Source organism: Tenrec ecaudatus, chromosome 16, assembly GCF_050624435.1.
Source record: "Tenrec ecaudatus isolate mTenEca1 chromosome 16, mTenEca1.hap1, whole genome shotgun sequence".
Classification (NCBI taxonomy): domain Eukaryota; kingdom Metazoa; phylum Chordata; class Mammalia; order Afrosoricida; family Tenrecidae; genus Tenrec; species Tenrec ecaudatus.
Genome location: NC_134545.1, coordinates 85,647,536 through 85,669,411, shown reverse-complemented (window position 1 = coordinate 85,669,411; position 21,876 = coordinate 85,647,536). Strand labels below are relative to the sequence as shown.

The 21,876-nt window shown below is 39.7% G+C and overlaps 1 protein-coding gene across 3 annotated transcripts in view; it reads right to left on the bottom strand.

Annotated features, from left to right (window-relative positions):
- The window catches only part of SLF2 (SMC5/6 complex localization factor 2), a 53,763-nt gene that overhangs the window by 5,090 nt on the left and 26,797 nt on the right, over positions 1 to 21,876 (bottom strand). For 2 of the 3 annotated variants that reach the window (XM_075533583.1, XM_075533585.1), the window contains exons 11-19: positions 21,443 to 21,584; positions 14,772 to 14,877; positions 14,163 to 14,339; positions 11,987 to 12,084; positions 10,934 to 11,021; positions 8,012 to 8,143; positions 7,202 to 7,279; positions 2,579 to 2,665; positions 691 to 759 (exon numbers count right to left, since the gene is read on the bottom strand). In XM_075533583.1, the coding sequence (XP_075389698.1) occupies positions 691 to 759; positions 2,579 to 2,665; positions 7,202 to 7,279; positions 8,012 to 8,143; positions 10,934 to 11,021; positions 11,987 to 12,084; positions 14,163 to 14,339; positions 14,772 to 14,877; positions 21,443 to 21,584 (977 nt within the window). The remainder of the gene's footprint in view (positions 1 to 690; positions 760 to 2,578; positions 2,666 to 7,201; positions 7,280 to 8,011; positions 8,144 to 10,933; positions 11,022 to 11,986; positions 12,085 to 14,162; positions 14,340 to 14,771; positions 14,878 to 21,442; positions 21,585 to 21,876) is intronic. The other variant, XM_075533584.1, reaches the window with a different exon arrangement.

Sequence of the window (21,876 nt, the reverse complement as noted above, 5' to 3'; positions counted from 1 at the left end):
ATTATGTCTACTATGTAATGAATGGATAAATAAAATGTGGCATTGGCACACAATGGAATATTATTCAGTAATGAAAAAAGACATCCATCCTATGTCAGACAAAACCTTTCCAGACATTAGGCACGGTAAAAGAAGTTGGTCACAAAAGCCCACACAATGGTTGAGCTTCTTCACATGAAAAGTCTAATAGAAGCAAATTCTGAGACTGAAAGTTGATGAGTGGCTATTAGGGGCTGGAAAAAAAAATCACAAGTAACTGCCAATGGCCACTGGGCTTCTTTACGGGGTGATAGAAGGGCTGTATATAGTGCTGTCCTGTACTGGCTGTAGAACTAGCAATAAGCTAAAAGCCATTTGTATACCTCAGCTAGGGGAAATTTAAGTGATGTGAATTATATCTGAATAAAGCTGTTCAAAATGTTCTTCTTGAAATAACCTTCATTTGATACAATGTAACATTTAAAAACTAAGTTCCAATCCCTTCCTGATATAAATTAATATAAAGTAAACAAAAACTATAAAAACAAACAAACCAACCAACTAGACAAGCCAAGTATTTTGCATGTATTATTCTGATCTTTTTTGTTTATCCGAAGACACTTAGAAGCAAGGCTCTGGTATACTTTATTTAAACAGTATGGAAAAGTATCATTTGGCATAAATAAATAAAACTCTTTAATAAAATGACACCTGAGTAGGTTGGCAGTTCTGGATTATTTCTTGCCATTTTCCATGTATCCTGGCAACCAAGTCTTTCACCTTAAAAACAAAAAGGGGGAAAAGGATGAAATAAAAAAATATCCGCACCTAATGTCAAATGATTGCTTGATACCAAAGATCTGATAGCAGTGACTGGTCCACATCCAACAACTCAATTTAATTTTTGTCAAGAAAGATCAAACACTATCTTTTGGTGTGGATTTTGAATCATGATCATTAATCAACTCTACCACTATACTCTATCACACCAGATGCTTAGGACTGCATTTTCCCATTATTTACTCAAAGTCACCCAGAAAAACACATCCCCTGTCTTCAAGGTTCATCAAGTTTCAACAGGGTGGCTACAACACCCAGATAGAGAAGCTGAAGGGTGGTTTGAGTTATGGGTTGGGCAGACCCAAGATTTTGGCTGTTCCCAGTCTTCCAGCTTCCATTTGAGAGACTTAAAGATACTAAGAAAGGTTTGTCAATTGTTCATTTCTATACGATCACAAGTTTTCTGGGCCAAATACAAGTTTTCCTCTACCACTCCTAGAGTTCCAACACAGCGGTAAATGTGACTGCTTGGGAAATATTTTAAACAGGTCAGGGACTTTGGAGAGGCCTTACGTGTATAAAGTGAACGGCTAGCTCTGCTTTCCTCTTTTATCTAGAGTTCAGCAATTCTGTTTTCTCCAAATACAATTACTACCTTTCTACCGGACGGTTCTGGAGAGTCATGCAACTCACTGATTTCAACAGGACCATTCCTAAAGCAATTGCCACGGACCACTGCGTCCCTCTCCACTCCAAGTGAGAGAAGATCTGGCACCAGTCTGGGCCTGGGCCTGGCTTCCAGAACAAAAGCCTTGGGTGGTCCTCTTTTAGCCTGTCTGTCAACAGCAGCCACTACTACCAAGCTCTACGGGCCAGTAACTCTAGCCAATGTGTAGAACAAAGTGCTCCTAAAACCAAGGTTTCCACTCCAAGGCAGTGCTATCCCTCTGACATGCATAGTAGCTGCAATCTGATACAACTCCATTAGGTGCTCGTTTCTGTATTTAACCTAAATTTACTAAAATATAGATAATCCAAATGGGCATTGTTGAAATGACTAGCCTTTGCGGGTGAATTCATGTCAGATACAGTTACAAAGCTGAGACTTTACATCCAGTGACTGTCCAGCACAAGAGGTTAAAAAAAAAGAAAAGAAAAAGATGACTGGTAGGTAGAAAAATCCTTAGATACAAACTTTTTTAAACAGTCTGATTTTATGTTTTGCCAAGTCATTTTAATAAGAAGCCCATGTTCTAGCACATATACATATAATTAGTGTTTCCACTGTCTTTGAATATTTTGAAACTTTAAGAGGAAAAAGATGAACAAGTTTCTGCTACATCATTTCCACCTTGGAGCTGAGCCTGGGTGATGCAGAACTTCAGAGAGCCCTTCCCGTGAGATAGCCACCAATGGAATAGTCAAATAACAGCACATGTGTCTTCTTTCCGCAACAAACCAAAGCCAAAAAACACTGCTTTAGTCCTTGAGATGAATTTTAGAATAACGATCTCAGCACAACGAGAAAGAATGAGGACGGTCCACTTGTCCTGGAAGACTAATGTCCCTCCCTTGGGTATCAGAAAGTACACTACAATGAAAAATGGAGTCACTTTAAAGATTTTCCTCTCACTTTAAATCTAACCAGAAGTATTTAGCAAAAGCTGATTTCCATTATTAAAGAAGAAACTCTGTATGTAATCTTAAATGACTTCTTTAAATGAGAGGGCTTATATGTTCCTCCTCTTCAAATATAATGTAACCAAAATTAGACCATGACTAAAAAAAACTACCAATACTAGAGAAAAACCACACTCACCTTCGTTCGATAAAAACGTTTGGGGTCTTCTCTGATATCACACTTAACATGTTTTTCCAAAGCCCCACAGAGTCTCACTAGGTGTTTCTGTACAAAACACAAGGAGGAAAGCTAGTCTAACGTATTAAAAATGAACAAAGAACAGATTACACAGTTAAACAGTTCACTATCACTTAAAAATCTACCATTCCCAGTTAGAAATTGCTGATATTAACCACCCAACAAACTAGAAATTACATGACTAAGTGTAGTAACTGCCAAGACTTTAAGACTATTATGATCCATAGGGCCGGCCCCACCATGAAACACGACGTCCCTCGAGGACAACACTGGAGACACCGTGCAGGAAGAGTGCACAAACTAACCTCATCACGCTGGGGCGAGACACTGAGGACATGCAACAGAGCAGCAAGGGGAGCTGAGTGTGGCACTCCATCAGACTCGACTGGAAAACACTCGCAAAGGCGAACAGACCTTGAGCTATTTATAGGCTTTTCCATTTTCGTCAGTGGCTTTCTTTTTGTTATTTTTATTTTTTCCTGGTTGTTGTTATTGTAGCGTTGGTGTTGACCTCCTTTGTTGTTTTATTTGGCTTTGCCTAGTTTTAGCACTTATTAATGTATCTGCATGTCTGTCTAGATAAGACAGGTGGGATAAATAATTTGGAGATGGAAAGAATGGGACCAACAGTTCCAGGGGCATACAGGAGAAAGGGATGTGGGAGAAAAAAAGGTGATGGGGAACCAACCCAGGGACAAGGGAACAAGTGAACTAAAATCAAGGGCGTAGGATGCCTAGTGGGGCTTAATCAAGGGCAATGTAGCAGCGAGAAATTACTAAACCCGAATGAAGGCTGACCATGATGGTGGCACATGATGGAAGTAAAAAGGAAGTACAGGAAAGAACCAGGAGGTAAAGAACACTTATAGAGGTCTATGTATAGGCATGTACATATGTAAGCATATATACAATGAGAGGAATAAAACTATGACTTATATCTATATATTAAGAATTAAAGTTGCAGATGGACATTGGACCTTGACTCAAGTACTCCCTCAACACAAGTACACTTTGTTCTAATAATCAGGCATTCTGTGATGCTCACCTTCCCAACACAATCGCTGAAGACAAGAAGGGTGCATAAGCAAATGTGGTGAAGAAAGCTGATGGTGCCCGGCTATCAAAAGATATAGCATCTGGGGTCTTAAAGGCCTGAAGATAAATAAGCGGCCATCTAGCTCAGAAGCAACAAAGTCCACATGGAAGAAGCACACCAGCCTGTGTGATCTAAGACCCAGAATAAAATCATACCCAATGTGAATGGGGGGGAGGGGCAGAGCGGGGGGGGGGGCATGGAGTAGAGAACCAAAGACCATCTGTAGACAATTGTACATCCACTCACAGAGGGGTCACAGGGAAGAGATGAGCCAGTCAGGGACCAGTATAACACCAATGAAACAACTTTCAATTTTCTTCTAGTTCTTTGGTGCTTCCTTCCCTACACTATCATGACCTTAATTCTACTTACAAATTGTACTAGACATGCACACTGCTATAGATAAGAGCCCCCAACACAGGGAATCCAGGATAGCTAAAACCCCTCAGGGCCAGGGAGGGAGGGGAAAAAAAAAAAGAGGACCTGATGCGAAGGGCTTAAGTGGAGAGCAAATGCTTTGAGAGTGATTAGGGTAAAGAATGTACGGATGTGGGGTGTGCTTTATACAATTGATGTATGTATATGTATGGATTGTGGTAAGAGTTGTATGAGCCCCGAATAAAATGTAAAAAAAGAAAAGACAATGATTAGGGCAAAGAATGTACAGATGTGCTTTATACAATTGATGTATGTATATGTATGGATTGTGATAAGAGTTGTATGAGCCCCTAATAAAATGTAAAAAAAGAAAAAACCCTCAGGGCTAATAATGAGAGTAGAGATACCAGGAGGATTAGGGAAGGGTAGAGGGAGAAAAGGGGACTCTATCACAAGGATCAATCTATAACCACCACCCCTCCCAGGAGGACGAATAACGAAAAAGTGAGTGAGGGGCAACAGAGGATAATGTAAGATATGAAAATAATAATCTATACCTTATCAAGGGCCCGTGAGAGAGAGAGGGTGGGAGAGGGAGGAGGAAGAAATTGGGAGCTGATTATCAGGGGCTCAAGTGGGAAGAGAATGCTTTGAAAATGATGATGGTGGCATATGTGCAAATGTGCTTGACACACTGGATGAGTATATGGATTGTGATAAGAGCTATAAGAAGCCCCAATAAAAGTATGGGGGGAAAAATATAATTAAAAAAAGAGGATAGAAAGTTCCAAAAGTCCAATATATATATATATATATATATATATATATATATATATATATATATATATATATATATATATATATATATTTAAATACTTTCAACGATAGTTAAGATTGTACTCATAAATTCTTGAAAAATAGAAAAAAAGACTATTATGATTTATTGCTAATTTAGAAATTATGCCACCCTGCCTCTGAAAAAAACACAAAAAAAGGCTGTTTGCTGTGCATTGAGACATGTTAATAAAAACTCACTCATGGAAATTTGAAGAGTTCTTCCTTTAACACATCCTCTGGTGGACTATTCAAATACAAGCTAACTTTAAAAAATATTATGTTTTATTTACTTATTTTTATTAGTTGAGATTTAATACAACAGATCATTCCATATTTTAATCACATCAAGTATAAATTTATAATTGCTACCACAATCAGTTTCCAACCATTAGCTAACTTATTTTTGTCTGTGACTAAAACAAACTTTTATTAGTGCTCTTTTAATAATTAAGTCTTAGGTAATAGTTAAGTCAACCAGCATACACCGCAGTTCACAAAGACAATGTTCTACACCCTACTATGCTGAGTAGCAAGTGGGCTTTGAGAAGTGATGGTGCGCCCATGGTCACCTAAGAAGCAACTATCGGTTATCTCTTCAGTTGAGTTTGGAAGAATGAGTAAAATCAAAGCTTCAAGGAAACAATCACTCCAAAGGGCTAGCGGATCATTTGAACCCTAGCTGCTACTACCTGGAGACCGAAAGAACTAGATGGTGCCTGGCTACTCTAACTGACCGCTCTGCTCTGGACCACAGAAGGTCTTGAAGACAATGGGAAAAAAATAAAAATCACAACAAATACCAGACATACTTGTCTCATAGACTAGGGGAACCCTCATGATGGGGGCCCTGGGATACCCTTCAAATCTTGAACTAAACCCACCCCCTGGCTTCTTTTGGGCAAACAACAGACATCTATAAAGTGAACAACGACACTCATGAAGAATGTGCTCTTCAGAATAATAAATCAGATAAGCCCCAAAGGGCAATATATGCCCCAAAACACAGTTCAGCGGCTGTAAGGGTCAGGAAAGAAGGCAAATGAACACAGGAAACCCAGGGAGGAAGCAGTAAGTACTGTTCTACGCAGGGAATTGTAACGAGTTTTATGAAACAAAAAGTGTGTTAATTGTTGAATGGAATACTAATTGTTCCATAGCCTTCACCCAAACCACTTAAAAAAAAAAAACCTTAAGTTTTAGAAATACATAATCTAGCGCGCACTCTCATTTATAGTTGAAGAGAATATAAATGATTACTTCTGAGGAGGGAAATGTGGTAATAGCTATTTTTAAATAATGAAGAATTGAATGATATATATCCTTTGACCTAGCAATTCTCAAGGGTTTTTACTGCTACTATTATTAAACAGTTAGTCGGGCTAATATCTTAACATGAACAAAAATATATAAATAATAAAAATAGTATGACTCTTTGCAAAATACTATTTTGGCTATGCATAAATTCAGCATAAACTTACAGGAGGAAACTAGATCATAGGAGGCTCACTATTTACCTCACAAGGCTTTGTAACTGACATTTTAAATAATAATAATTAGCTTTTTTTAACTAAAATTTAAAAACTGTTTTTTTAAAACTGTTATGACCATGTACAAACTATAAGTAGATGACGACATTAAGTTTCAATGAGAAGAGCAAATACTTAAAAGAAAATGAACCAGGCTTATTTCCATCTTATCATGCCTAGGAAACACCCACCATGGTTCAAAAGATTGGACACTAGGTTTTACCAAAATTTGAAACCCAAGAAATTAAGCACGAAGTGACTACAAAGTGAAACTCTTGCCATGGGGAGATAAGGTAACTTGGAAATTTACAAGTGCATTTTTGACGAGGCCATATCTTCAGTGTGATTTTGAAGGCCTATGTTACTCTTGAAGGAAAACGGAGTGGGGTGGGAGAAGAGATGGGAAGAAACCAGCTAAGCATTGGCTCACATAACGCTTGGTGGCCTTGATATTTTTTTTACTGTATTACCTTGTTGCTAAGTTATGATGGTTAAGTTCCACACCAACACATAGAACACTTGCCGACAAGTAATATGCCAGTATGACATGGTTGCACGCTTACTACTGCTGCTCTATTCCAAAATAGTCTAGGAATTCTATGGCAAATTTAAAATTAACTTTCAAATAGTTTTCTCCCCTATACAAAGGATGTTCACTCATCCAGCCATGGCAATAACCATGCTTATTGAGAGAGAAAAGAAGAAAACACAGTAAAAACGACCTACCCGCTGTCCAGATGAAAAAGAATGAGAGCAACTAACTTCACCGACTAAATGGAGAAGAACGTAGGTCAGGTAATAGGCCTGTTAAGAGAAATGAATAAAATTAATTTCCAGATTCAGGACTTGTGGTTTAGGGGAGAAACTTACGGAAAGCATCAAATGGCAGTACAATTGAGGTCACGGAAAATGTTTTCTAGCTAATAAAGACGTCAGCCCAGTTTACATGTGGGAATGCTGTCCCAGAAGCCTCAAGGATTTGCTCGTTAATCCAACAGGCAAGCGGGAAAAAGACAAGCACTGACTCTAGACTTTCTGGTTTCTATGTCAAGCATATTCTTTTTACCATCTAGGGCTAAAAAACAATAGTCCCAGTATTAAAGTATTAACAACCATTCTTTTAAATCAGGGGTCCTCAAACTTTTTAAACAGGGGCCAGTTCACTGTCCCTCGGATCTGTTAGAGGGTCAGACTATAGTTTAAAAAAAAAAAAAACTAAAAACAAATTTCTATGCACACTGCACATACCTTATTTTGAAGTAAAAGACAAAACGAGGCAAAAACACCCGGCAGGCCGGATAAATGTCCTCAGCAGGCCGCATGTGGCCCGTGGACTGTAGTTTAAGGACCCCTGCTTTAAATAATCAACTCTCAAGTTTAAGAATGTCATGGTATCAATAAATAAGTACATTCAATTTATAATCCATGTTTGCTAGAATATACGTAGTCTTTAAGTCAGAAACATCTGCGCCCTTTCAGCCTGTCCAGTAAGAGTGCAGGTGTCAGACTTCAGATCTTCTAGGCCTGGATACCTACCTGCTTTTCAAGTTCCAAATGAAGACTCTCATCAATGGTGCCATTTGGTTGCTCAGCCCTTTTCTTCAAGACCATTTTCTTTAACAAATGAGAAGGCTTCATTTGCACAAGATAGTGATGTAGAACTGTTATCTATCAAGAAGCAGAAAAATACATTAAGCAGTGCTGCCCAACAGTAGCTGTGTCTAGGCTACTTTTAGCAGTGTGTTACATTCCTTAATTCTGCCTTTAGCTTTCCTTGAGTGCAATGATAGCAATTTCCCCTCTATTTGAAATCCTTAATTGCTTAAATGGGATTTTAAGTTTGTGGACATTCAGACGTAACCACTGGTTTCTTCCCCAGTAGAGCAAAGAAGAGTGAAGAAAATCTATGACACGGGAAGATTTGAGTACCATTGATGCTGAGATAAGAACTAGATGGTGCCTGATTACCACTACTGATCTCTCTGAGAGTCATTCCAACAGGTGGTCTTGGCAGGGGGTGGGGGTGGGATAAAGGGGGGGGAGTAGACAATGTGGACCAAAATCCAAAACATAAAGAAAGGCTAGGATTACTGGCCAGATAAAGAGTGGAAACCTGGTGCATAAGCAAATGTGGGTAAAGAAAGTTGATGGTGCCTGGCTATCAAAAGATAGAGAGTCTGGGGTCTTAAAGGCTTGAAGATAAACAAGCGGCCATCTAGCTGAGAAGCAACAAAGCTTACATGGAAGAAGCAAACCAGCCTCTGTGATTACGAGGTGCCAAAGGGATCAGTTATTAGGCATTAAAGAACAAAAAATCCTATCATTGTGAATGAGGGGGAGTGCAGAGTGGGGACCCAAAGTCCATCTGTAGGCAACTGAACATTCCCTTACAGAAGGGTCGCCAGAAGGAGACGAGCCAGTCAGGGTGCAGTGTAGCACCGATGAAACATACAACTTTCCTCTACTTCTGAAATGCTTCCTCCCGAACACTATCATGACCCCAATTCTACCTTACAAATACGGCTAGACCAGAGAATGTATACCGGTACAGATAAGAGCTGGAAACACAGGGAATCCAGGGCAGATGAACCCCTCAGGACCAGTGGTGAGAGTGGCGATACTGGGAGGGTGGAGGGAAGGTAGTGTAGAAAATGGAAACTGATTACAAGGATCTACATATAACCCCCTCCCTGGGGGACAGACAACAGTAAAGTGAGTGAAGGGAGACATCAGACAGTGTAAGACACGACAAAATAATAATAATTTATAAATTATCAAGGGTTCATCGGGAGGAGGGGAAAATAAGGAGCTGATACCAAGAGCTCAAGTAGAAAGCAAATGTTTTGAGAATGATGATGGCAACAAATGTACAAATGTGCTTGATACAATGGATGGATGTATGGATTGTGATGAGTTGTATAAGCCCCCAATAAAATGATTTTTTTAAAAGTGGAAACTTGGAGGCTACAGCCCTTAGACACTCATTAGGAGGCCTGGAACCTAACTCACGTTGTGACTCAACTTTCAGCCAAATAATAGATATATGTCTAGAGGTGACCCATAATACCAGAGAGTTATACATTTCTTAGAATAATCTAACAAACTAGACCACTGTTTGTCCAGGAATAAAGGTCAGCAGGCAAGAAATAAGGAGGAAGGAAGAATGAACAGAAATGGTAGGCGCAGGGAGGAAGTAAGAAGAGTGCTGTTACATAGCAATGGTTGCAATCCATGTCACAAAATAGAATGTGTATGAATTGAACAGACAGTAATCTGCTCTGTAAACCACCCACTGGCTCAAGAGTCATCCCTTTGATATCTGGAAGCAAACTTAACATCAGTCTATTACAGCAAAACGCAACAGTCCACCAACCATTCTCCCTAACAGCACCTTCCGCATACTCGCTTCTATCACTTGAACCCTCACACCATACCACACCGGGTGGCTTGCATTTTTAAAGCAGAGTTTATATCTAACTTGCATCTTTATCCCTAGGGCCTAGCACAACACCTTGTATTGACTGCAACTGAAACAAAACATAGGGGGACATTCAGATCAGGCTCGGGTTAGTTTCAAATCGAAGTAAGGATAACCTCATGAATGCTGAAACACAGAGGTGGGCGGGACCCCCGAGACAACGGCCCCTAGTCAACCTGCAAGTCTAGAGAAGAACTCACCCCCAGGCTTCAATTTTCAGCCCAAGAAGTGGTTTATAAGGGAACAACATTTGTGAGATAAGAACACATCGGAACAATCAACCATTGGAGACCAAAAGGGCAGTATTTTTACACAAAGACCAAGTTCAGAAGGTTAGAAAAGAAGGTGTGGAAATAGAAAGCACAGGGAGGAAGTAGGATAAGTGAGTTTACATTGAAGGGATTGTAATCAATGGGATGAAAAAATGCATATGAATTGAATGTAAAAGTAATGATCTGCTCTGGCAACCTTCACAGAATTTACCATAAAAAGTTACCCAAAAAACCCTTCAGGATACATTCACTTATATGACATATTCCTTACTGAACAAGTACTGAGAGGAAATTACATTTATGCTCTCAGATTTAAAGACTGTTTAATATTAAAACCAGGTACAAGATGCAATTAATGTATAATAGTTCTGTGATTTTTAATCTTGTGATAAAATGATTAAGACTGAAGAACTGAATCAATTTGGTTAATATCACTTCATATGGGTAGGATTTTCACATTATGACTTTCCCAGTTTTTGTACATTAATTCCATTGTAGGAGGCAGAAGGGTAAGGCAGGTAGGACAGTCTCCATTTCACAGATGAAGAAGCGATCCTGTTAGTTGCATACCGTTTTGAAGATGAGATAAATAGTATTATCTTTGAGAGTTGACCTCTAACTCTAGGGCTTTTGAATGAGGGCCCATCAGTTTTCCCTCAAATTAAACTGCCCCCCCCCTTACTGAAAGAAAAGAAAATGCAGGTGCACCTGCAGGTTGTTGGCATTGGGGACATCTTCCTGCTTCTCTTCCAAGAGTTTTGAAATAATCACCAGACTGAGGCACTGTCTCAGTTGCCTGGAATTACAATGTAAAAATATTTACAATATATTTCAATCAATACTTCCAAGAATTATTCCAGTTCCTCTAACTGGAACACACAGTAACTGTTCTAAGAAGAGCGCAAATACCCCAATAAATTGTTAAAAAAAAAAAAAAGAGCGCAAAAAAGGAAAAAAAGGATAAACTTTAACTGAACACCAACCAAAAAAATCATGTAAAATACTTGTACAGGGTGACTGGGTTGAAAAGGGGGAACTGATTACAAGGATCCACATGTGACCTCCTCCCTGGGAGATGGACGGCAGAGAAGGGGGGGAAGGGAGACTCCGGATAGGGCAAGATATGACAAAATAACAATCTATAAAATATCAAGGGCTCATGAGGGATGGGGGAGCGGGGAAGGAAGGGGGAAAAAAAAGAAAAGAAAAAAAAGAGGACCTGATACAAAGGACTTAAGTGGAGAGCAAATGCTTTGAGAGTGATTAGGGCAAAGAATGTACGGATGTGCTTTATACAATTGATGTATGTATATGTATGGATTGTGATAAGAGTTGTATGAGCCCCTAATAAAATGTAAAAAAAAAATACTTGTACATTATATCAGGCAGAATTGCCTGACATTCAGGGAAAACATTAAGGGTGTTTAATCTTTGATCCAGCTGGTTTACTGATAGAAGAAAAAAAAAAGATTTTATTGCTAGAGTTTTTTTTACTGAAACAAAAGCATGCTAATTCATTTATTTTCATGGTATATATCATCTATATTAAATTTCCATATCAACTACAAATTTTAAATTTAAGATTATTACACAGTGATCTAAGATAAGTATAATTCAGCACTCAATGCCCTTTCCCACAAGTGAACATGAAAAAAGTACTCTGAACATTCAAGTAACAATGATGGAAAACAAAGGCTCCTAAAACATTTCATTATCACAAACACTAAAAGTCCTTCATGTTTAACCCTCACTTTTCAATACCTTCCACGTGATGTCCAGTTAGGAACCAACTGAACCAACCACAGGAGGTTGTGGGGGTGACTGGAGAGGTCATTTATGGCTTCGCAGAGTTCAGGCACCTGAAAATAAAGAGAGTAAGATTTCTTTTCAAATGTGTCAGTGGCATCAAACATTTAACGGATCACCTATACCCCTTCTTGTATTGCCTGGTACTATAAAAAAGAACTTTATTTTAATAAATGTGTAAAGTTTAGCACCTGTTGGAATGTATAATTATGTTTTATCTTAAATTCTGAAAAAAATGCATCAGGATCTCATTTGATGAATTACTACTACATATATATACTTAAATAATTCATCTTGGAAGAACAGAGTGATCTCAACACAGGTATGAGTTTCCTAATCTGTATAACTTGAGTTGGACAAGATCATGGATGTTCCTGATTTGGGATTTCTTGCACTTTAGGGACCCCCACTGCAATGCAGTCAATTATATAATATGGCTCTTCTAGCCACACCTCTGTTAAACCCACCAAACAGCCTCTGTTTTTTTCTTCATGGGTCTGGGTACGTAGGTGGGGGAAGATACTGACTGGGTTATGATTCTGCTGTGAGTGATTCTTAACAGGGTTAGCTGTGATTGCCAACCGGCCATCTCAGAAACAGGAAGGAAGGAACCTCACTACCACTAGGGAAAAAAGAGTCAGGTACGAAACAAGCCCTTTGAATCCTGAGATCCCTGTACAATGAATCTCTGGTCCAGGACAATGTCTTTAACACCAGAGGACAGACAGAGGTGCAGGAAAAGCAGAATCAGGAGCAAGAGGCAGAGTGGTGGATTTCCCAGCCCACAGAGCAAGCAAAGCTGAGTACTTTTGGACAGGAGGCTAGCTTGTAGAGGTACCTCTGAGCACTGAACTGGAGCAAGCGGCCCAAGTGCTCTTGGGTTGAGACTACGATATAGCAGAGTAGCATGCACTTTGGGCATTTGTTAGCAGCCCTGTAAGAGCTTTGTGACATTGCCCACGCTGGCCAGAGGCCAGGCAAAGCAGCCAAGGGCCAGAGTCAGGGTTGCCTGCAGGCAGAGCACAGAAGAAACTATTGTCTACACATGTCTCACATGAATAAGCCCCATGATCATGAGCATCTCCAGTGAGTTGTGTGTGGCCACAGCAATGAATTACTGAACCCAGCTAAAAGCAGAGTGCCTGGGGGGGAGGGCACTCACTCCTTCAGGCAACGCTGATGTACACTGTGATTTTCCTTCCTCCCTGTGAAGCCAGAGGAAATCAGTTCCCACCTCCATATACGTTTCATTTTCTAGCACACTATTTTAGTATTCAACAACAACAAACAGCTTGGCTTCAAAATAATGCAGAGGCTAAGATGGGGGTAGCAGATACTCAAGAAGGACATGTTGAAACTGTGATGGGAACCTTGGGACTCATTACTATCGTTCTACATCTGCACATTTGAAATTACCAGAAGAGGTTGACTCATTTTTAAAAAGGTCTGAACAAAAACGACACATTTACTTTCAAAATGGCTACAGAACTCACTGCCATCAAGTCAATGCCACCTCACAGTGACCCTGCAGGACAGGGTAGAACTGGCCCTGGGAGTTTCCCAGACTGTCACTGTTTACAAAGCCCTGTCTTTCTCTCTCAAATTGTTGGTGGATATAAGCGTGATTCGGTCATCTCGGTGAGATCTCTGCTTAGATGTTACTTCAGAAAGGCCTTCTCTGACCACATGATCTGAAATAACACAGGATCTCTGCACAGCCACTCTCCGGACCGTGGGGGGCTTTGTTTTTTTTTGCAATGTATATCTCAACCTGACATGGTATGCTAATACATACTTAGGTGATTAACGTAACTCGGCCCGGAGGGAAAGCCGGATGAGGATGAGGATTGGTTACTTTCCACAGTGTATCTCTAGCATCCTTACATGAAAGCTAGTCCCATAGTAAATCCCTCAGAACCTGTTTTTGATGAAGAAACCGCTGCAGCTTTAGAAACGACGCCGTTACCATAAATTTAAACAATCCCGTTTCAAACAGAGTCCTTTTCTCGGTTCATTTTTCATCTGGCAAAGCTCGCAACTGAGTCTGGAAGTAGCATGAACTCTCCATGCCCTGTGAAAACCAGATTATGAGACCACAAATAAAACCAGCGCAAGCTTTCAGTAGCATTACCTTTGTGTTCCAATCTCTGATGTTTTTCATCAGGTTTATCATGAGGCTTTGAAAGTCCACTAGAGGAATCTGCTTCAGCTGTTTTTCCAAACTCATTTTAAACAACATTAAAATCAGCAACATGATTTCACGATCCTGGTAACCTTCTGGATATATAGATGTACACAGGCCTAGAAACTTTAACAAACGCACATACAAAACAACTTTAGGCGATGCACTTTGCTTGAGGAGTTTTCGTTACAAAAGGCTTTGACTAAAGATGTAAGAGGGCTATGCAGCAAAGCAAAGCACCAGGTGTTCAGGAGAAAAGGCAAGGAGCGCAAGCGTGTTAAACGGGGCCTGATCCGCGAGGAGTGCTTTCTCCATGTACAAGTTTCTTTTTAAGAGTTCAGTGTTACCGACTTGATTCAGCACTTAAACATGCTTTCACATGCTACCACTCCGCAGTCGCACTTCCATTCTAGGTAGGGCAAAGTCTTCTACCTTAAAACATTTTCAAGTACGTAAGCCCCTGGACCACTACAAAGTAATTTTTTTCTGCATGCATCCTATTTTAGAAAGTGATTTCTAAAATTGATCTGAAAAACACGCAAATGAGTTTCTCCCTACCTTAACCACGTTTACAATGTTGGTTTCAGGAAGAGTTGAAAAAATTGGCTCATCAGACGACTCTTCAGTCCTTTTCCCTGCTGATGTCCCCTGTGTTTCAAAACTTCTGAAAAGTGAAATAAAGATGAAATTATGTTTTGATAAATGTAAACTAGTATAACTCCCTCACTGCCCCCACCCCAAGTTCCTTCTCGCCAGATCCAAATCATTGCCACCCATTGGAGGCAAACACTGGTCTGATTTCTTTCCTGATGGTTAGTCCTCCCTGGATGGCTACTTTTCATATAGAACTAATACTCTCACTGCCTTTGGTGTCAGAGCTAAGTAGGTGCTGCCTAACTAAAAAGAACTCACACTACTGAGTTAACGGCCTCTAGAAACTGTCATGGCAACAGAGAAATCAAATTCTAGGCATGGAGGTACAAATGACTGTGCACGAAAAGAGACTCATGAACTTGACTTTCAAGAGATAGACGTTATCTTTAGTTTTGCAAAACATAATACGTTTATATTCTAATTTTAAAAAACCAAAGACATCAAAGGGGATGGGTATGCTTCGATAATAAACAATGACAAAACCATGAAACACTGCATTACACTGAATGAAATTAATCAATCACAAAAAGACAAATATTAGACTATTGATCTAAAGGGGGAAAAAACATCAAGATAAAGCCTTTCATACCAAAGGGAACAGACTTTGGAGATTGCCAAGGGTTGGTGGGGGTGGGGTGGGAGTGGGGGGTGGAGGGCAAGAGAGGGAAGATAAACCAACAGGCTAGACCGCCAATGGGCATAACTGGGGTGAAATGGAAGATGATAATTCCCAAAAAGGAGAAAAGAAATCAAGGAGTATAAAGGGTAAACTATTGTGGGGTTTGATTAGTAGTTTAAACTACGCAATACAAAGTTGATGATGTGAAATGTAAATCCCCACCTAATTTGCAACTTAAAAAATTGTTTAAAAATATCTCTGGAAGCAGACTGTCTTCCATGGGATTAGGTTGTAGCAGGACTCAAATTCTGAGCCTGTGTAACTTGCAGAATAAAGCTCAAAAAAAGAATTGAAATACTCTCTCAATAGCCAAACTCTATTTGAATATTTAAACAACCTGCGAGCATCTCTGAGACAGAACATACATATATAGGCATACCTCATTTTATTGTCCTTCAGATAGTGCATCGAGCTAGGCCTTGGTGTCACTTTGCTAACAGCACGTGCTTTATTTGTCTCTGTATCACATAATTCTCCCCATGTCACACTTTTTATAATACCACGGAATACTTAGATTACAGAATAAACACAACTTCTATGTGCACTGGAAAGCCAAAAAGTTGGAGTAGCTCATTTTTGTGTTAACTGCTTTATTGCAGTGGCCTGGTGGAGAAGCTGCAGTGCCTGCCTGTCTCAAAATGGGTAAGTTGCACGTGAAACCGGAGGAAAGACTGCATCTTGCCGCATCTCAACAGGATCCAATCTCATGCCTACTTTTCTGTTTCGTTTATTCATTCCTTCACTCTTAAGTTCATTGTCACCCACTATGTAGCCATAATGGCCCCTGCTACCAGCTCCTTGTTCCAGTCACCAGATCGCCAACAGCTCTTCAATTAGTAATTAACCAATAAAAAATTATTTTGCTAAATATGGTTTCCATCTGTTATGTGCCTTACTGAAACCATTCTTTTTTTTTAAAGTTATTAAATTCACTGAGATGACACATAAAAACAAAAACTCAAATGTCTTGCGTAGAAAAAGTCAAAAGTAAACTCACTGCTATTGGGTTGATTTTGACTTACAATGACTCTATGACAGAGTAGAACTGTCCCTGTGGGTTTTGCAGACTGACATTGGATTGGAGGAGAATGCCTGTGGGGTGGCTGGGGATCCTGAACAGCTGCCCTTGTAGTTAGCAACCCAACATGTAAATATTACATCACTAGGGCTCCTATTAGATATAAGCATTTAAAAAATTACCACTCACTAGTGAGTTCACAGGAGCCACTGGGTGGGAGAGATGGTTAACATGCCCAGCTGCTATCCAAAAGGTGGGAGTTCACTCAGAGCACCTCGGAAGAAAGGCCTGGTGATCCACTATGGGCAAATCAGCCATTGAAAAGTCTATAGAACAGAACACAGTTCTAGTCTGACATACAAGGAGTCATCATGAACAAGTTGACTTGTTCATTGATTTTAGTGAATGCAGTTATGTTAAATAACTAAGTCACTGGTATTTTATTTCAAGCTATTTATTGTGATTTTGGGGAACGCTTATAACGTAGGTGGTTTCATACATACTTTGCTTTGTGACATGGATTGCAAGCCCTATCATCCCATGTTTGCTTCTACTTGTCCATCAGTTCTATCCCCCTGATGCCTTCCTGGGCTGACTCTGCCTTTCTGATCCTGGATGGTCGATTGCCTATCATTTGGGCAAAAGTTGAATCACTGGGGTGAGTTCGGATCCAGTGCAGATGGGTGTCTAAGGGAGTGTTGGGGGTTTCAGATCAGTAAGTTTGTTTTGAATTTTGTCCCACATTTTCCTCCTCAAAGTAGCTGGTATTTTAAAATATTTATATAATGCAGAAATCTCTAAAACTTTAGGCTCCTCTGTATATAGGTGGGTAAGAATAAGTAGGGGCTACGGCTGGGGGTTTTGGATAGGGTAGAAAATTATTTTTTCCTATTTAAATTGATGAGAACTTTTATGGATTCCAGGTTTTAGTTCATGCATGAAACTATCTTCTCTTCTCCGAAGATTACCAAAAAATTCTGAGTTTGTTCCAAAATGAAACCTGAAGCTGCTTTGTTTGGTAACAAGGGCTCCAGCAGAGGACCACTTGCCAGGCTCGTGCAGGAGCACCGACAGTGCAGGGTGCTGTCGCTATGGGTCGGAACAGACTCGATGGCAGCCCCCCCACACACACAGTTTGCTGCCTGGGACAGGATCAGACTTACCACCTTTCTAGTACTCATTTTAGTAGAATGTATGAGTCTTCCTTCTCTGACAGGTTCTGTTCTATACAGGGTTTACTTTTCTGTATTTTATGGTCTCACTGTATACATTTAAATATTTGAGCTAGCTATAAGTGTGAGGTGTAGATTCCATTTTTGCCCCCTGATGGCCGCCAGTTATGCCAATAACAGCTTCTGAACAGTCTACTTTCCTGCTTCCTTCTTTCTGAAATGCTCCCTTGCCCACAGACTACCTACATGCATTTCAGTTACTTTAGAGTCATCTTATTTCAATGATGGAACTTTATATCTCTGGACCTGTGCTATACTGTTTTAATACCTGTGAAGGCCAGTCCTGCTCCATAACTCGTTTTCCACAGAACTTTAGAATCAGTTGTTTCATCCCAATTGTTTTTGTTTGTTCCCTCCCCTAACCCTACATCCTGTTTCCATTTCTTACTAGAACTTGATTAAAAGCAGTCAACCTAACACAGCTCTAATAACCTGTTGAATGTTCCTATTTGAAACTACAGGCGACTTCTCTATTTCCTAAGTTCTTTCCTTGTACCTTCTTTCCCAGCCATAGAGTCAATTCGGACTCATCATGAACCCACAGGGTAGGGTAGCTTGCCCCGTGGGTTCCCGAGATGGTAACTCTGTACGCGGGAAGGAAGCCTCATCGCTCTCCCGCTTTTGTCCCGTAGTGATGTTTTCTTTCACACACACAGCTTTAGAGCATTCTCACATATTTCAACTTTTTTCCTTGCTGTTATAAATGGAGTCTTTTCTTTAAGAATATCTTAGCTATAGTTCATATATCTAAATTTCTTTTTAGTAATTTTGTACCTAGGCACCCTTATCAAATTTACTGTCATAATTTTTCAGTTCACTCTTAGGTTCCTGTGTATATATTAATAGTTCTGCAAATGACAACTCTTTAACCAACTCCTTTACAATTTTTATAACTTTTTCTTCTTCCTAATTGCTTTGACCTAATCCTCCAAAATAATGTTAAGTAATAATGGTGATTTTTGGAATATTTTATGGAATATTTCTGTTCTTTGTTAAACATGACGATGACAAGTCTTGATCAATATAGAATTTGTTAAGGTAACTAATTAATAGATAAACACAAGGCCACTGCCACTGAGTTAATTCTACCTCAGAGACCTTATGATCTCCAAGACTATAAATCTTTACAGGAGCAGATAACCTCATAGCTCTCTCACGGAGCAGACAGTGGGTTTGAACTGCCAACGTTGCGGTTGGCAAACCCAACAATTAACCCACTGTGCCAGTAGGAGCTCCTTTAAATTGGCCAGTATAAATGTTTTTTGAAGTTAATGAGACATTAAAACATTTCTGCACCTTCGATTATTTTGAAAAATGGATTCATTCAATTGTTTATGTAAAAGAAAATTCATAAAAACATTATTATAACAGCAAAAACTTGGAAAAACCTGCTGCCTATAGGAATCAGTGGAATAAATTAAGGTGAATATGAGACTCATAGCATTCTGAGTGTCACTATAAAGCATGCATGTGAAAAAGTACTTAAAGTGTTAAGTTGTCCGTTATAAGACTATAAGTAGTACAATTTTACTTAAAAAATACACATGCTGGGTGTTGGGTTATCTCTACGTGGAAAGAGTTCACAATTAACTTGTAATCTTTCTAAACTTCTTAAATGAATAGCTATTATCTTTGTCATTTAGAAAGATATAGCCTTAGAAGATCAATCATTAATTTGTCTTCACTATTTTAGCAAGAGCAAAGCCCTTGGTCTGCAAAGGCCTGTGCAGGTATGAAATGTCACTGCGTCACGCACGGGCCCCTCGGTGGAGAAGTTCCACTCTGCATCGCTCAGGGGCCATGAGCCACAGGCGGCTCGACCGCAACCAGCACCCGGGCGAGAGTCCTCGCTGCCCACCAACAGCAGTAACTGGACACGCCGATCGTAGCCCAATGTCAAGCTGGTGCCACGGCTAACATTAAAAATGCTCTACATTAACACGGTCCCCAAACACTTTAGTATGGATGTGTAAGGGAAGACATAATCTTGACCACGATGGTCACATGGGTTTATTGGTTAAAATATACGCACACAGAGCAGTGCCCAAGAAACTGGTGAAAAAATCAAATCAAATCAAAAACTGGTGAACTGTTTGAGCTGGTGCTCGCGGCTGGCAGCCCCGAGACACTGACGATATTCGAGCTGTGCAGTCTCACCCTTTGCGGAATTCTTTCCATGAACATAAAACTCACTCCTCCCTGTTTCCTGTCTAACCTTTTGAGTTGCTGTTGAAAAACTGGTGTGATCTGAAAAAGGTTGATGGTCTGTATCAACGTCAATTTTTGGGTTGCGATACTGTACTACAGGTACACAAGCTGTTACCCCACCGGAGGAAATGGTATAACCAGGATCTCTGTATTATGGCTCACAACGGCATGGTAATATACATTATTTAAAAATAAAAAGATTTTCTTAAAAAAAAAAAGGGGGGATGCTATAATGACCATGTTCTATTTAGCATATGTGGTTGACCCTTGCCTAACGTAGGGGATTTAAGAGCGCTGGCGCCCTGGCACAGTAGGAAATCCACATATAATTTCTGACTTGCCCAAAACTTAAGCACTATTGATCGGTCAACTTACTGATAACATGAACGGTAGATTTAACACATATTTGGTATGACCTAAGTATTAATATACTGCATCAACAGAAAAACGGCATTTTCAATACAATTAAAAGCTATTTCAAAAACAGTGCAAGGCTTTCATGCCTGCTAGCATAGCTGCGGCAACATCTCCATGCATTTCCCCTTTGAATAACGGTCCTCACAGCCATTCATTTCTCTTGAAACGGTCCACAAACACGGCTGCAGACCTCAATCTACAACATCATGACTTTTCTGCTTCTTGAGAGCACTTTCAGCATCACTAGGGGCATTTCAGAGTTCCATGATGTCATTCAACATTTATATTATACTAAACATGTTGAAAAATACACGAGAATGTTGAGGTCATGTTTTACTGCTACATGTAGTTTACTGCTCATGTACAGGTGACTAGTATCACACAGAATTTTAAAGAAAACCCCCGTGTAAGTGGACCCACAATGTTCACACCTGTCGTATTCAAGGGTCAACCGCACAAAGATAGCAGTTGTTTACGTGCCACACTAACTATCACAGAGATCCCGCAACAGTGTGCTGGGGCTGCCAGGGAAAAAGTACCTCCATAGTCTTCACTCCTTATTAACTGAGTGGCAAATATTGAGTTCTTGGTTCTATCCAATAGGAGTCTAAGAACCACTGACCATGTTTATAGTTTTTCTATATACACCAGAGAGGAAAAGATGGTTATGTCAAAATGAGATTTTATACAATTTGAAAAATCTGATTCTAACAAGTATTGACAGAAAAATGTTAAATAAATATACATAGCGAAAACTGAATATGATAAAATATATGCATATAAAAATGGCTGGAATAAAAACCAAAATGTTAACAGTGTTTTTCTTTAAGTGGTAGGAAATGATACAGTCTTTATGTATTTCAAAATTTCCCTAATCAGTCTGTATTAATGTTATAATCAGAATACAAGTAATACCAAACAATCCACTTGAATCTATTAAGATTGTTAGAATGTAGCGTTTCCTCTGCAGAAACATCTTAAGTATTAGAGATACTGTGCTAATGTATGAAGAAAAACTTACACTAGAGTGGCTTCGTTGAAGTCCGGCTGCAGATCCTCAAGAGGAAACAAAGACCTGAAATCAATTCCCATGTTGAGAAACACAGCTGCTATGTCAGCTAATGAGGGGACCCAGGGCCAAGCTGGTGAGTCACTGAAGACATCTAGTTAAAAGAGAAGAGCTTTTACTCCAGGGTCTGAGCCTGCACACGTGTGGTTTCACACTGAGAACTGCATGTGAGACCTGAACTATTAGAATGCTTTCCTAGAACTGACAGCTGCAAACAATATACTAGTAGTACAGTTAGGAATCATGCATGTCCACATAAAAGTGAAGGAAGTGACGTTTATGAAGAAAACCCAAACTCACAGCCACAAAATCAATTCTGATTCATAGCAACCCGGTAAGACAGAGTAGAACTGCCCTTTGGAGTTTCTAAGACTTTAAATACTTTC